This window comes from Geotrypetes seraphini, chromosome 10 (genome assembly GCF_902459505.1).
Source record: "Geotrypetes seraphini chromosome 10, aGeoSer1.1, whole genome shotgun sequence".
In the NCBI taxonomy this organism is placed as follows: domain Eukaryota; kingdom Metazoa; phylum Chordata; class Amphibia; order Gymnophiona; family Dermophiidae; genus Geotrypetes; species Geotrypetes seraphini.
Window position 1 is genome coordinate 144,495,808 of NC_047093.1, and position 12,578 is coordinate 144,508,385.

Genomic DNA, 12,578 nt, shown 5'->3' on the forward strand with positions numbered 1-12,578 from the left:
TCTCTGAGCACTCTTGGGTGTAAATTGTCCGGTCCCATGGCCTTGTTCACCTTAAGCCTTGTCAGTTCGCTGTAGAGGTCTCCTGGTGTGAACTCAAAATTCTGAAACAGGTCTTCCGCGTTTTGTTTTGCCTTTAACTATGGTCCGTGTCCCGGTGCCTCGCAGGTGAAGACTGAGCAGAAGTATTCATTTAGTAGTTCGGCTTTTTCGGAATCCGCTACCGCGTAGTTTCCGTCCGGTTGTCTAAGGCATACTATCCCGTCCATGTTCCTTTTCCTAGCGCTAATATACCTGAAGAAGGATTTGTCCCCTTTCTTAATGTTTTTTGCCAGAGTTTCTTCCACTTGAAGTTTGGCCTCCCTAACTGCTGTTTCGACCGCTGCAGACCTGGTCCTAAATTCTACTTTAGCTTCTCTTTTCTGCCTACGCTTGTAGGAAAGAAATGCTTTTTTCTTCTCCTTAACGAGGTGCGAGATCTCCTTAGTGAACCATTGGGGTTTATTGTTTCTTTGCCGTTTATCTACTGATTTTATGTAGCGACTAGTTGCTTCGTGTATGAATGATTTTAGGGATGACCACATAGCTTCCACATTACCGGTCTCTGCTTGTCCTGCAGCGTCTGATGATGAAATCTCCCATGCGTGCGAAGTGGGTGGCCCGGAAATTGAGTACCTTTGTTTTTGTGATTGATTTAGGGAAGCCTTTCCTAAGGTTGAACCATACCATGTTATGGTCGCTGGAGGCTAGCGTATCTCCTACCGACAGGACTTGACTCACTGCTACAATGACCAAGATCGGCAGGATTAGATGACCTGAAGCCTAAAAGAGAAAGTTGCAAGTCAACTTACCTAGAGAAGATCGGGGCCGTAAATGTCAATGCGGGCTGGAAGAGCGGTGCCGGAAGTAGGCTGGCACCGGATTACTGACGCCAGCAGATGCTGGATTCCTGACAGCGCCGACGGAAAACTGCTTCTGAAAAATGAAAATGCGCTGGTGAAGAGAAAAGCATGGGAAGAAGAAAATGGCAAGGCTGAGAACCCAACATTGCTAGAACCACAGAAGAAACTAGAAAGTTAATTCAATTTTTTTTAAACTAAAAAATGAAAGAAAAGAAAAAACTGACTAAAAAGTCAGAAAACTGCAAGAGCAGGAAGGCAGCGAAAGAAAATTTTCAACAGCCGTTGAAACGAGACTTCTTAGCTCTGTGGAAACTAAGAAACTGAGGGACCGTGCGCTTACTTCGGGCGGGAAGGCACTCGTGCATACGCGGTGCGGACTATCGAGAACTTTCTAAGTTCTTAAAGTGGCAATGCACTTTTAAAGTGTCTGTACCGGGGCTCCGTCGGTGACATCACTCTTCAGTGAGAATATGCTGCCTGTTTGTCCTGGGATAAAAGAACTCACCGGGACGTGACAGGAAAAAATTTGTCCCCGTGTCATTCTTTAACATGAACCTCTGCTGTCTGTGAAGAATTTGGGCCAGTAAGATGGACTTGTGTTCCCCTCTCTTCCCACCAGGCCATATACTCCAGAGGGGGCTATATTTGTGTTTCTTAAGAATTAAAGAGTATTTAGATGGAATATACAGCAGACCCCTCAGTATCACTCCACTGATTAGACTTAGATTATGAGGTTCTAACCCCTTGCCCCATGTCTCCACTGAACAGAGGTAGTTCATTTTTGACAAGATTTTCTTCCCTTTTGTTCCAACCTCTGGTGCCTAGCAGGGTATCCATCACTGGAAGTGGGGGACCATCAACCATGAGGCCAAATCCTGCACAGCAGCAGAGAGGCACTAGGAAACTGGACTTTGGCAGCCTTGGATTTGATGCTTGTTCTGCCTCTTTCTGCAGGGCGGAGATATGGATATCGAGCTGATCAATCCCCTGTGTAGGACGTTCCTGTGGCCTGATAGAGCCACTGCTCCCACTCTGCAAGACGAACTGCTGGGCACATGGGAGGAGATAAGCGATCTGAACCCATGCAAGGGCATTGAAGAGCTGGTGAGATCATGTTCCCTAGCAGATGTGGTTTGGCATCTGGGTGTTGGTCAGTTGATCACAGTCATTTCCTTCTACAGGTGGTACAGGTTAGGCAGGGAACAGAGGCTCTGTTGAACCAGGTTAAACAACTCACAGATACTGGGAATGTGCTGGACTGGATGGCAGAGGTACAGGTAGGTGTATGCCAATCTAAGTTTGGGATGGGCTAGATGCAAGCTCACAGAAGAAAGACCCGGCAATCTACTTCTGTATTCTGCCACAAAACTTGATGATATCATCAAGTTGCTAGGATTTAAACATGAGTCGATGGCATCTAACAAGATGCAAGCTATGCGGGATACTGGTATGTTCTGCAGGGGTTAAAGAATGCTGAAGTGCATGCAATAAAGTGCTAAAAAGCAAAAAGAAGAGGGCTCATGTCATTTAGGAATCAGGTATCAAAGATGGGTGTCAGCTGCTTCCTTTGTTATTGTTCTCTGCTCTTCCAGAGTCTGGCACATGGATTAGAACAGGCGAGTGAGACACTACTGCAACGATTCGACTGCTTGTCAAGTTGCAAGGCTGCCTGGGAATCGCACCTGGGCTCGCTGAAGATCCAGATGCACACATACCAACAGAAGGAGCAGCAGCGGCTGTGGCCAGATGTTAGGAGCAGGTACAGGGTCGCCATGAGAGGGTATGCACAGGTGCGAGAGTACAGGACATGGTATAAACACAGAGGTAAAGCTTTGGGGTTGCACTGAGCATTTGCAATTCTGGTAGAAAGAACTGGGAGCACTGCTTTCACATACCCGGTGTAACAGGCTTGCTGTCAGTTAATAACCAGGGCACGCAAATATGATCATGTCATTCCGCTTCTACAATCCTCAATGTTGGCTCCCTATTACTCTTAGGTTAGTCTAAAAGATCACCCAAACTCATACCTTGACTGATATCTCATTCCTTATATGCTATCCCGCTCTCTTCATTAAACCAATCCAAATCTTCTAGTCATTCTGAACACTCGGCACATACATAACATTAAAAAAAACAAAAACACGCTTCTATACCGCATTACTATGAAGATCCATGTAGTTTACAAAATAGCAAAAAAACATAACATACGACACCACCAGACATTGCATATTCTCTATAGCAGGACCATCTCTTTGGAATGCTCTCCTCTCATCATCATCTCTGCGCACCCTCTTGGGTTTAAGGAGCAATCTGCATTACAACCTGACAGCATCCCTCTTATCTTTAAAACATGCAGTTCCTCTTAACCTTTTCTTTGTTCCTTATTGCTCCCCTTTTCTCCTATTCTATCCAATTCTGTACTCTATTTATGTTATATGTATTATGTAAACTGCCCAGATGCCTTTGCATTGGGCAGTATGTCAAAGAGTTAATAAATAGCAATAATAATAACGACAGGGGTGGCAATTCAGCACATTACGGCTAATTGGAAAAATTATACAAATCTTAATTATTCTTTTTGGTGGAATTCACTTTGTCACATTTTTAAAATGGAAAGAGCAATTGCTGTACAGAAAGGTAATTATAACAACTTTATAAAGATTTGGGGGCCATTAGAGAATTATTGTAATGAATGAACATCGTTTTCCTTTCTGATGGATACATGTATTTTATTGGGGGGAGGGGGGAAATTGGATGATTAATATTTTTATTTAATGATTGGATTTCTGTATGTATTATGAAAATTTTCATTGAAGAATTGTTGGATGGGGGAAAGGGTTATAATTTCTACTTTAATGGATTATATGTATAAAAATGTCAAGTGATGTATATTTTATTAGTAATGTAATGTTTTAATATTAATCACTTATTGTCAGTTTTAAAATGAATAAAGAATTAAAAAAAAAAAAAAAAGTTAATAAACTTGGAATAACAGTGCTAAAAACTCAGTTGTTCGTTGACGCCTATATGTAGAGGTTGCATTAAGCTCCTTGTTTCAATTCTTGAAAACTTTATTATGTAAGCTGTTTGTTATTCCTGGCAGCTGGTGACTTTCTCCACAGGAAAACACAGAAGACCTTCTTCTGTCTCTTTCTCTCACATATAGGGCAGCTCTACATCAACACTGTAAATCACCCTGAGGAACAGATACCAGCTGCTAAAGGAAGGACCTGACAACGAGGTACAGGAAGTTGTTCAGCAGACGGTTCCAGTTCCAGAGTCAACAGGTCGGCCCACCACTAAGAAGCGCAGAGTGGTGGTCATCGGGGATTTGCTGCTGAGGGGCACCGAGGGACCAATTTGTAGATCAGACTTGCAATCAAGAGAGGTCTGCTGTTTGCCAGGGGCCAGGATCCGGGATGTAACCGCTGGCCTGGATAGACTCATCAAGTCCCGAGACCACTTCCCCATGCTTCTCATCCACGTCGGACACTGCCAGGAACATCCCGGAGAGCATACCTGAAGACTTCAGAGCCCTGGGTGAGAAGCTGAGGAGGATGGATGCGCAGGTGGTCTTCTCGATCCTCCCAAGGGGCAAGGGTAGAGCCAGGGAGGATCGCATCCAGAGGGCAAACGATTGGCTGCAGGGATGGTGCAAGGAGATGAACTTCGGGTTCATGCACCATGGAGAGGCATTACAAGGACTACAGGGACCAGACGGGTTACACCTGACCAGAAGAGGGAAGAACATCCTTGGACACCGACTAGCCCGCCTACTTCACAGGGCTTTAAACTAGGTAAGTTGGGGGAGGGTACGGGCACGGGCACAAACAACCTACCTGGCGAGCTAAGCTGCCAATACATTTTTGAGACTGAGGTAAGTAAACACCGCAATTCTGGGTCTGGGTCAGGGGCAAGTATACACACTTCTGAGTCCGGGGTAGGTTCACATTATAATTCTGGGTTACATTGTAATCCTGGATCTAGGAGGAGTACACATAGTAATTCTGGGTCTAGGGAGAGTACACACATTGCAAATTGTACTATAAGAGTCCAAGTAGCCCAAGCGGGAATAGCCCCAAAGGGTACACACATTTCCGAGTCTGGGATAGGTGCACACTATAGTTCTGGGTCTAGGGAGTCCGGGACAGGTGAACATTGTAGTTCTGGGTCTAAGGAGAGTACAAAAAATGCAATTAATGCTAAAAGTAGCCAAGTAGCTCAAGTGGGAATATCCCCACTGAGACGTAACAAACATACAACATGGAGGGCTATGTACGTCAACGCCCACAGTCTGGGAAACAAGATCCTGGAATTGGAAACAGAAATGAGGAACGCCAACCTGGATGTGGTGGCGATATCTGAGACCTGGCTCACGGACTCCCATGGGTGGGACATGGTCATACCGGGTTACAACTTGCTTCGCCGTGACAAGGAGGGCAAAATGGGAGAAGGTGTAGCACTATACATTAAGGTCACCAGAATCGCAGACATCCAGTACACAGGGGAATCCCTTTGGGTAAATTTGGCCAGGGGGAAGGACAAATGCCTGTTTCTTTAGCACTCTCCAGACCAGTAGAGGTTAACTTTACGATTGGGTATATATCTAATCATGACCAGCAGGTGGAGACTGAAAACAAAACTTTGGGACAGTATATCCTAGCCCCTCCTCTCTATTTCCCTCAGTCTTCTTTCAGTCTCCAGCAGGTGTTGAGTGATCTGTACCCATCTCCCTTGGTAGGGCTGTTGGAATTTGTTTAGAGGTTTATTGTCCCTGTTTTTAGCCGGACGGAGCTTGGACGGACTCTGTTTGGGGGTTCGTCCGACCTCGGGGGTGTCAAACCCGGCGGGTCACGAGCGGGGTCCCTCCCCCCACTTCCTCCACCTCCCCATATTTTTTTAGAGGAGCCTCAGCAGTAAGCCTTGCCCCCTAAATCAAGCAAGGCATATTGCTTCGAGAGCCTGTGGAGTCTGTTCTGTAAAAAAAAAAAAAAAAAAAAAAAAAATCCTGAGGTAGTGCTGGTCTGGAGGGTTGTATCCCTTTAAGAAAACTGTATTTTACTGTATTTTTTCAACTAACCGGCACTTTTTTACAGCTAGGTCGCGTATGGAGCAATGAGCACTTCTAAAGGGAAAAAGTGCTCATTGTGCTCCAGACGCGAGGAACTCGCGGCCGGCCTGTGCAAGCGGTGTTCAGGCCGGTGCGGTGGAGGAGCTCCGTCGGCAGCGGCTGCAGGCGCCCAGAGCTCCCCGCCGATGGTGCCTCGCGAGTCGGCAGGGAACGGTGGAGAAGCCCGGTCTTCTCCGTCCGCCCACGGAGGGATTCCCCGAGCCGCCGACGGTCGGGTTTTAGAGGATTCCCTCTCAGCTGATATTTTGACAGCTGATGCCGGCTTGCCTGTTTTAGCGGCTGAGACTATTCAGGTCTCTCAGCCGCTGCAGGCTATGGAGGGAGCTGTTTTGGCGGGAAAGACGCCATCTTCTCTGTCTGGCCCCTCCATTTTGTCTTCCACCTCAGGTGACCTTCCCCCTGTTTTGGCTAAGCAGGGGCAGGTTTCTGCTGGGTCCCCTGCTGTGGCAGGGAGTCCCTTGGGACCCTCGGGGGGTTTTTCCCCTGATTTTTTCTTTTCATTATGCAAAGCCTATTTTCAGGCGGCTGGGGGTCCCGGTTGCGCCCAGGGGGTCTCGGGGGGTGGGGTTTCCTCCGCGCTCCCTGCGGCTTTGCCTCTCTCGTCTGACGTGACGTCCCCTCCGCCGCCTCTCTTGTCCAAGCGTCCGCGGGTGTCGTGGGACGAGGATTTGTGGTCGGAGGAACGTGTCGGTCTGGAGGAGGACCTGGACCCTTCTGAGGAATTCCAGGACCCTCTGGAGGGGACGGAAGCTGGCGGCGGGTTGTCGGGTTTCCCGTTCTCCAGTGACGAGGCGTCCGTGGTGCGCCTTTTTCAGAGAGATGAGCTGCCTGACCTTATTCAACAGGTTTCTTCGGCTTTGCGTTTTGAGGACGCGCCGCCGGAGACTCCGCGTGTGGGGGACCCTCTGTTACGAGGGATCCGTTCCGTTTCCCGCTCTTTTCCTATGCATCAGGATATTCGGGATATTATTCTTGAGCAGTGGAAAACGCCGGAGACGCCGTTTCGGCTGGCGCGCAGCATGGCTCGCCTGTATCCCATTCCTGAAGGGGATCGGGCTACGTTAGCTTCGCCAGTCGTGGATGCGGTGGTCTCGGCTATTTCCAAGCGGCATACCGTGCCTGTTGAGGGCGGTTCTGCCTTGCGGGACTCTGAGGAGCGCAAATTGGAGACCATCCTTAAGCAAAATTTTCAAGTCTCTGCCTTTGGGGTCCAGGCGGCTATTTGTGGGGGACTGGTCGCTCGCGCCGTGTTTCGGTGGGCGGAGCGGGTCTTGGATCGAGAGTCTGACGACTGGTCTCTGGTGGATCAGGAGGTAGCGAAGATTGAGATGGCTGCCTCATTCCTCTCGGATGCTCTGTATGACTTGGTGCGGATCTCGGCTAAGTCCATGGCTTTTGGCGTGGCCGCACGGCGTGTGTTGTGGCTGCGCGCTTGGGCGGCGGATGCTGCGTCCAAAGCTAAGCTTACTAAATTTCCCTTTCGGGGGTCGTTTTTATTTGGAGAGGACTTGGATAAGTTGATTCAGACTCTGTCGGACTCGAAAGTTCCCCGTCTGCCGGAGGACCGTGCCCGCCCGGCGTCTCGGGGTGGTGCGGCCCGGGGGCGTTTGCGGGAATTTCGCAAGTATCGCCCTGGGCGTGGGGCTGCTTCTTTCCAGTCTCCGGGGTTTTCCCGGGGTCGGTTCTTCCAGCGCATGCAGCCCTTTCGGGGGGCCCGTCGGGGGGCAGGGAATCCCTCCGCCGGTTCCCCCGCTTCCCGTCCTGCACAATGACGCCTTGCCGGCGCCCCCCTTGGTTCCGGTGGGGGCCCGGCTGCGCGACTTTTTTCCCAAATGGGCCGAGATCACGTCCGATCAGTGGGTCCTGGAGGTGGTGCGGGACGGTTATGCCCTGGAGTTCGCCCGCTCTCTGCCGGATTTTTTCCTCGCTTCTCCATGTCAGACTCCTGGGAAGACGCTGGCGTTTCGCCAGACCCTTCAGCGCTTGCTAGATCTCAGGGCAGTAGTTCCAGTGCCCCCCCCGGAGTGGGGCACGGGCAGGTACTCCATTTACTTTGTGGTGCCCAAGAAGGAGGGGACTTTTCGGCCCATCCTCGTTTTGAAAGGGGTCAACAGGGCTCTCAAGGTTCCCTCTTTCCGTATGGAAACGCTGCGGTCGGTCATTCTGGCGGTTCAGCCGGGGGAGTTTCTCACTTCTCTCGATCTGACGGAGGCCTACTTGCATGTTCCTATTCGGGCCTCTCATCAGCGTTTCCTGCGCTTTGCGATCTTGGGTCGGCACTATCAGTTCTGTGCGCTTCCCTTTGGGCTGGCCACGGCTCCCCGGACGTTCACCAAGGTGATGGTGGTCGTCGCGGCAGCCTTGCGGTCGGAGGGCATCCTGGTACACCCCTACCTGGACGACTGGTTAATTCGGGCCAAGTCGTTGCAGGAAAGCTCCCGGGTGACGGCTCGGGTGGTGGAGTTTCTCCGGTCGCTGGGCTGGGTGGTCAACCTTTCCAAGAGTCGGTTGGTTCCGGCTCAGCGTCTGGAGTACCTCGGGGTGCTGTTCGACACCTCCTTGGGGAAGGTCTTCCTCCCAGAGGCCCGGGTGAGCAAATTGCAGTCTCAGATTCGCCTGCTTTTGGCGTCCCGGTGTCCTCGGGCGCGAGATTTCCTCCAGGTCCTGGGGTCGATGGCGGCGTCCCTGGACGTGGTGAGGTGGGCGCGGGCCCACATGCGTCCTCTCCAGTATGCTCTGCTCCGGAGGTGGTCTCCCCAGAGGCACGGGATGGATGTTCCGGTTCCCCTGCGAGGCTTGGCGCGCTGCAGTCTGCGTTGGTGGCTCCGGACCCCTCACCTAGTTCAGGGGGTGGGTCTGGATCTTCCGCAGTGGACGGTGCTCCTTACGGATGCGAGTCTCCTGGGTTGGGGGGCCCAGTGCCTGGGTCACTCAGCTCAGGGAACCTGGTCCACGGAGGAGGCCTCCTGGTCGATCAACGTGTTGGAGACCAGGGCGGTCCGGCTGGCGCTGTTGGCTTTCCACTCCCTTTTGTTGGGCAAGTCGGTCAGAGTCCTGTCGGACAATGCCACGGCGGTGGCTTATGTCAATCGTCAGGGGGGCACCAAGAGCACTCTGGTGGCGCAGGAGGCGGCTCGGCTCATGGTTTGGGCGGAGTCGCATCTTCTGGACCTCTCGGCCTCTCACATTGCCGGGGTAGAAAACGTTCAGGCGGACTTCCTCAGTCGTCACTTCTTGGATCCGGGAGAGTGGTGTCTCGGCGCCGAGGCGTTTCAGTTGCTAGTGCGTGCTTGGGGGCAGCCCCTGATGGATCTGATGGCTACAAGTGGCAACGCCAAAGTACCCCGCTTCTACAGTCGTCGCAGGGACGGTCTGGCCGAGGGTCTGGATGCTCTGGTCCAACCGTGGCCAACGGAGGGGCTGTTGTATGTGTTCCCTCCTTGGCCATTAGTGGGCAGAGTACTGCTTCGCATTGTTCGCCATCCGGGGCTGGTGGTCTTGGTGGCTCCGGATTGGCCTCGTCGTCCGTGGTATGCGGATCTGGTGAGGCATCTGGTGGCGGATCCTCTTCCTCTGCCTCTCGGATGCGATCTTCTGACGCAGGGTCCCATTCCCATGTTCGACCCGTCTCCCTTTTGTCTTACGGCTTGGCTCTTGAAAGGGGCCGCCTGAGTAAGAAGGGATATTCCGACAAGGTGATCTCTACACTTTTGGGGTCCCGGAGGCTTTCAACCTCTCGGGCTTATGTACGGGTTTGGCGTCTTTTTGAGGAATGGTGCCGAGCGCGGGGAGTGGTCTCCTTTCGCGCTTCTCTGCCTAACATTCTAGAGTTTTTGCAGGATGGCCTGGATAGGGGCCTGGCCTGGTCTTCTCTTCGGGTTCATCTGGCGGCCCTGTCGGCTTTTCGGGGGCTGGTGACAGGTCAGCGTTTGTCAGCCATTCCTGATGTGATTCGCTTTCTTAGGGCGGCCAAGTTGATCAGGCCTCCCATAAGGCCCTCGATTCCCTCTTGGGATCTCAATCTGGTTCTCTCTGTTCTAGTGCGCCCTCCTTTCGAGCCGTTGGATGGCTGTTCGTTGAAGGACCTTACGCTGAAGTCGGTCTTTTTGGTGGCCATTACTTCCGCTAGACGGGTGTCGGAGCTACAGGCTTTCTCTTGTAGGGCTCCCTTCCTGGAGTTTTCGAAGGAGCGGGTTGTTTTGCGGCCTGTTCCTTCCTTTCTGCCGAAGGTAGTTTCTCCTTTTCATGTCAATCAATCGGTGGTCCTCCCGGTCTTGGGTAGTCGGGAGGGTTCTTCTGAGCAACGACAGCTGCGCAAGTTGGATGTCGGTCGGGTCCTCCATGCTTATGTGCAGCGGACCCGGGATTTTCGGAGCTCCGATCATCTCTTTGTGCTTCTGGCGGGTCCTCGTCGGGGGGCTGGCGCTTCTAAGGCTACTATTGCGCGCTGGATCAAGGAGATGATTGCTTCCGCTTATCTTCTGAGTCAGAAGCCGGTTCCGGAGTTTCTCAAGGCTCATTCCACTAGGGGTCAGGCGGCTTCTTGGGCTGAGTCGTCGCTCGTGCCTCCGGTGGATATTTGTAAGGCTGCGGTTTGGTCCTCCTTGCATTCATTTGTTCGGCATTATCGGGTAGATGTTCAGGCGCGTCGGGACGCGGTGTTCGGTGAGCGTGTTCTGGTATCGGCCCTTCGGGGGTCCCGCCCGTGAGAGGGACTGCTTTGGTACGTCCCAATCGTAAAGTTAACCTCTACTGGTCTGGAGAGTGCTAAAGAAGGAGAAATTAGGTTCTTACCTGCTAATTTACTTTCTTTTAGCTTCTCCAGACCAGTAGAGGTCCCCACCCTGTCTGTTGTTGTTGTTGTTGGGGCTGTTGCGCGGGCAGTTTTTGGTTTTTGCTGCGGGTTCTAGTATTTTTCTAGGGCCGGGGAGAATTGAAGAACAGCGGCTGTGGCTCGGCTGGCTTAGCTGGCGAGCTGTGGGGACCTTCTTCCTTCGGGAATTTCTCCTCTGCATTTTCCAACAGCATTTTTGGGTATGTTATTTGTTACTCCTTTCGGAGTATTGTTTTTTCTCTCTGTTGTTTTCCAGTTCTTGGTTCTGCTTGGCTATTCGGCAGACTGAGGGAAATAGAGAGGAGGGGCTAGGATATACTGTCCCAAAGTTTTGTTTTCAGTCTCCACCTGCTGGTCATGATTAGATATATACCCAATCGTAAAGTTAACCTCTACTGGTCTGGAGAAGCTAAAAGAAAGTAAATTAGCAGGTAAGAACCTAATTTCTCCATCTTGGCGTAATATACAGACCCCCAAGACAACAGGATGACCTAGATATGGAATTAATCGGAGATATAGAGAATATCACCTTACGTGGGGACAAAGTATTGTTAGGTGACTTCAACATGCCTGATGTGGATTGGGACATACTTTCCTCTGCTTCCGGCAGCAGCAGGAGGCTATTAAACTCTATGAAGGGAGCAAGACTCAGGCAACTGGTGTTGGAGCCAACAAGGGATCAGGCAATACTGGACCTGATACTTACCAATGGAGAAAGTATCACAGAGGTCTCGGTGGGCGACACGTTGGCCTCCAGTGACCACAACATGGTATGGTTCAATCTCAGGAAAAGTTTCACTAAATCTACCACACTGACCAAGGTCCTCAAATTCAAGGACACAAACTTCGAAGACATGGGAGATTTCGTTCATCAGGCGCTGCAAAACCAAGCAGAAACCGATAACGTGGAAGAAATGTGGTTGACTCTGAAAGCCACCATACAGGAGGCAACCATCCGCTATGTAAAATCAGTAAGTAAACGGCGAAGGAACAATAAGCCACAGTGGTTCTCTGCGGAGATCTCGGACCTCATCAAAGAGAAGAAAAAAAGCATTCATCTCTTATAAACAATCAGAAAAGTAGGACTCTAGAGAAGACTATCTGGCCAAGTCAAGAGCCGTCAAAACAACAGTTAGGGAGGCCAAATTCCGCATGGAGGAGTCTCTAGCGAAGAACATCCAGAAGGGAGATAAATCCTTCTTCAGGTATAGAAATAGAAACACAGGCGGGATAGTACGCCTTAGGAAACCAGACGGAAACTATGTAGAAACGGACTCGGAAAAAGCCAAACTGTTAAATAAATACTTCTGCTCAGTCTTCACCCGCGAGGCGCCGGGACTCGGCCCTCAGCTATAGACAAGGGATGGCTCAGTAGACCCGTTTAGTAATTTCGAGTTTACGCCCAGCAGTGTCTACTGTGAGCTGTCTAAGCTCAAGGTTAACAAGGTAATGGGGCCTGACAACCTACACCCCAGGGTACTCAGGGAGTTGAGTGATGTCTTGGTGGAACCGCTATCTGCGCTCTTCAATCTCTCCCTTAGTACAGGTAGAGTCCTATTGGACTGGAAGACGGCTAACGTCATTCCACTCCACAAAAAAGGATCCAGGATGGAGGCAGCGAACTACAGACCAGTGAGTCTCACATCAATAGTAAGCAAATTAATGGAAACTCTAATTAAATGCCAATTGGATACAATCCTGAACGAGGAGAATC

General features: G+C 50.9%; 1 protein-coding gene across 1 annotated transcript in view; it reads left to right on the forward strand.

Annotated features, from left to right (window-relative positions):
• The window catches only part of KASH5 (KASH domain containing 5), a 116,737-nt gene that overhangs the window by 88,174 nt on the left and 15,985 nt on the right, over positions 1-12,578 (forward strand). Inside the window, exons 15-17 of the mRNA XM_033960874.1 lie at positions 1,854-2,003; positions 2,081-2,176; positions 2,492-2,658. Of these exons, the coding sequence (XP_033816765.1) occupies positions 1,854-2,003; positions 2,081-2,176; positions 2,492-2,658 (413 nt within the window). The remainder of the gene's footprint in view (positions 1-1,853; positions 2,004-2,080; positions 2,177-2,491; positions 2,659-12,578) is intronic.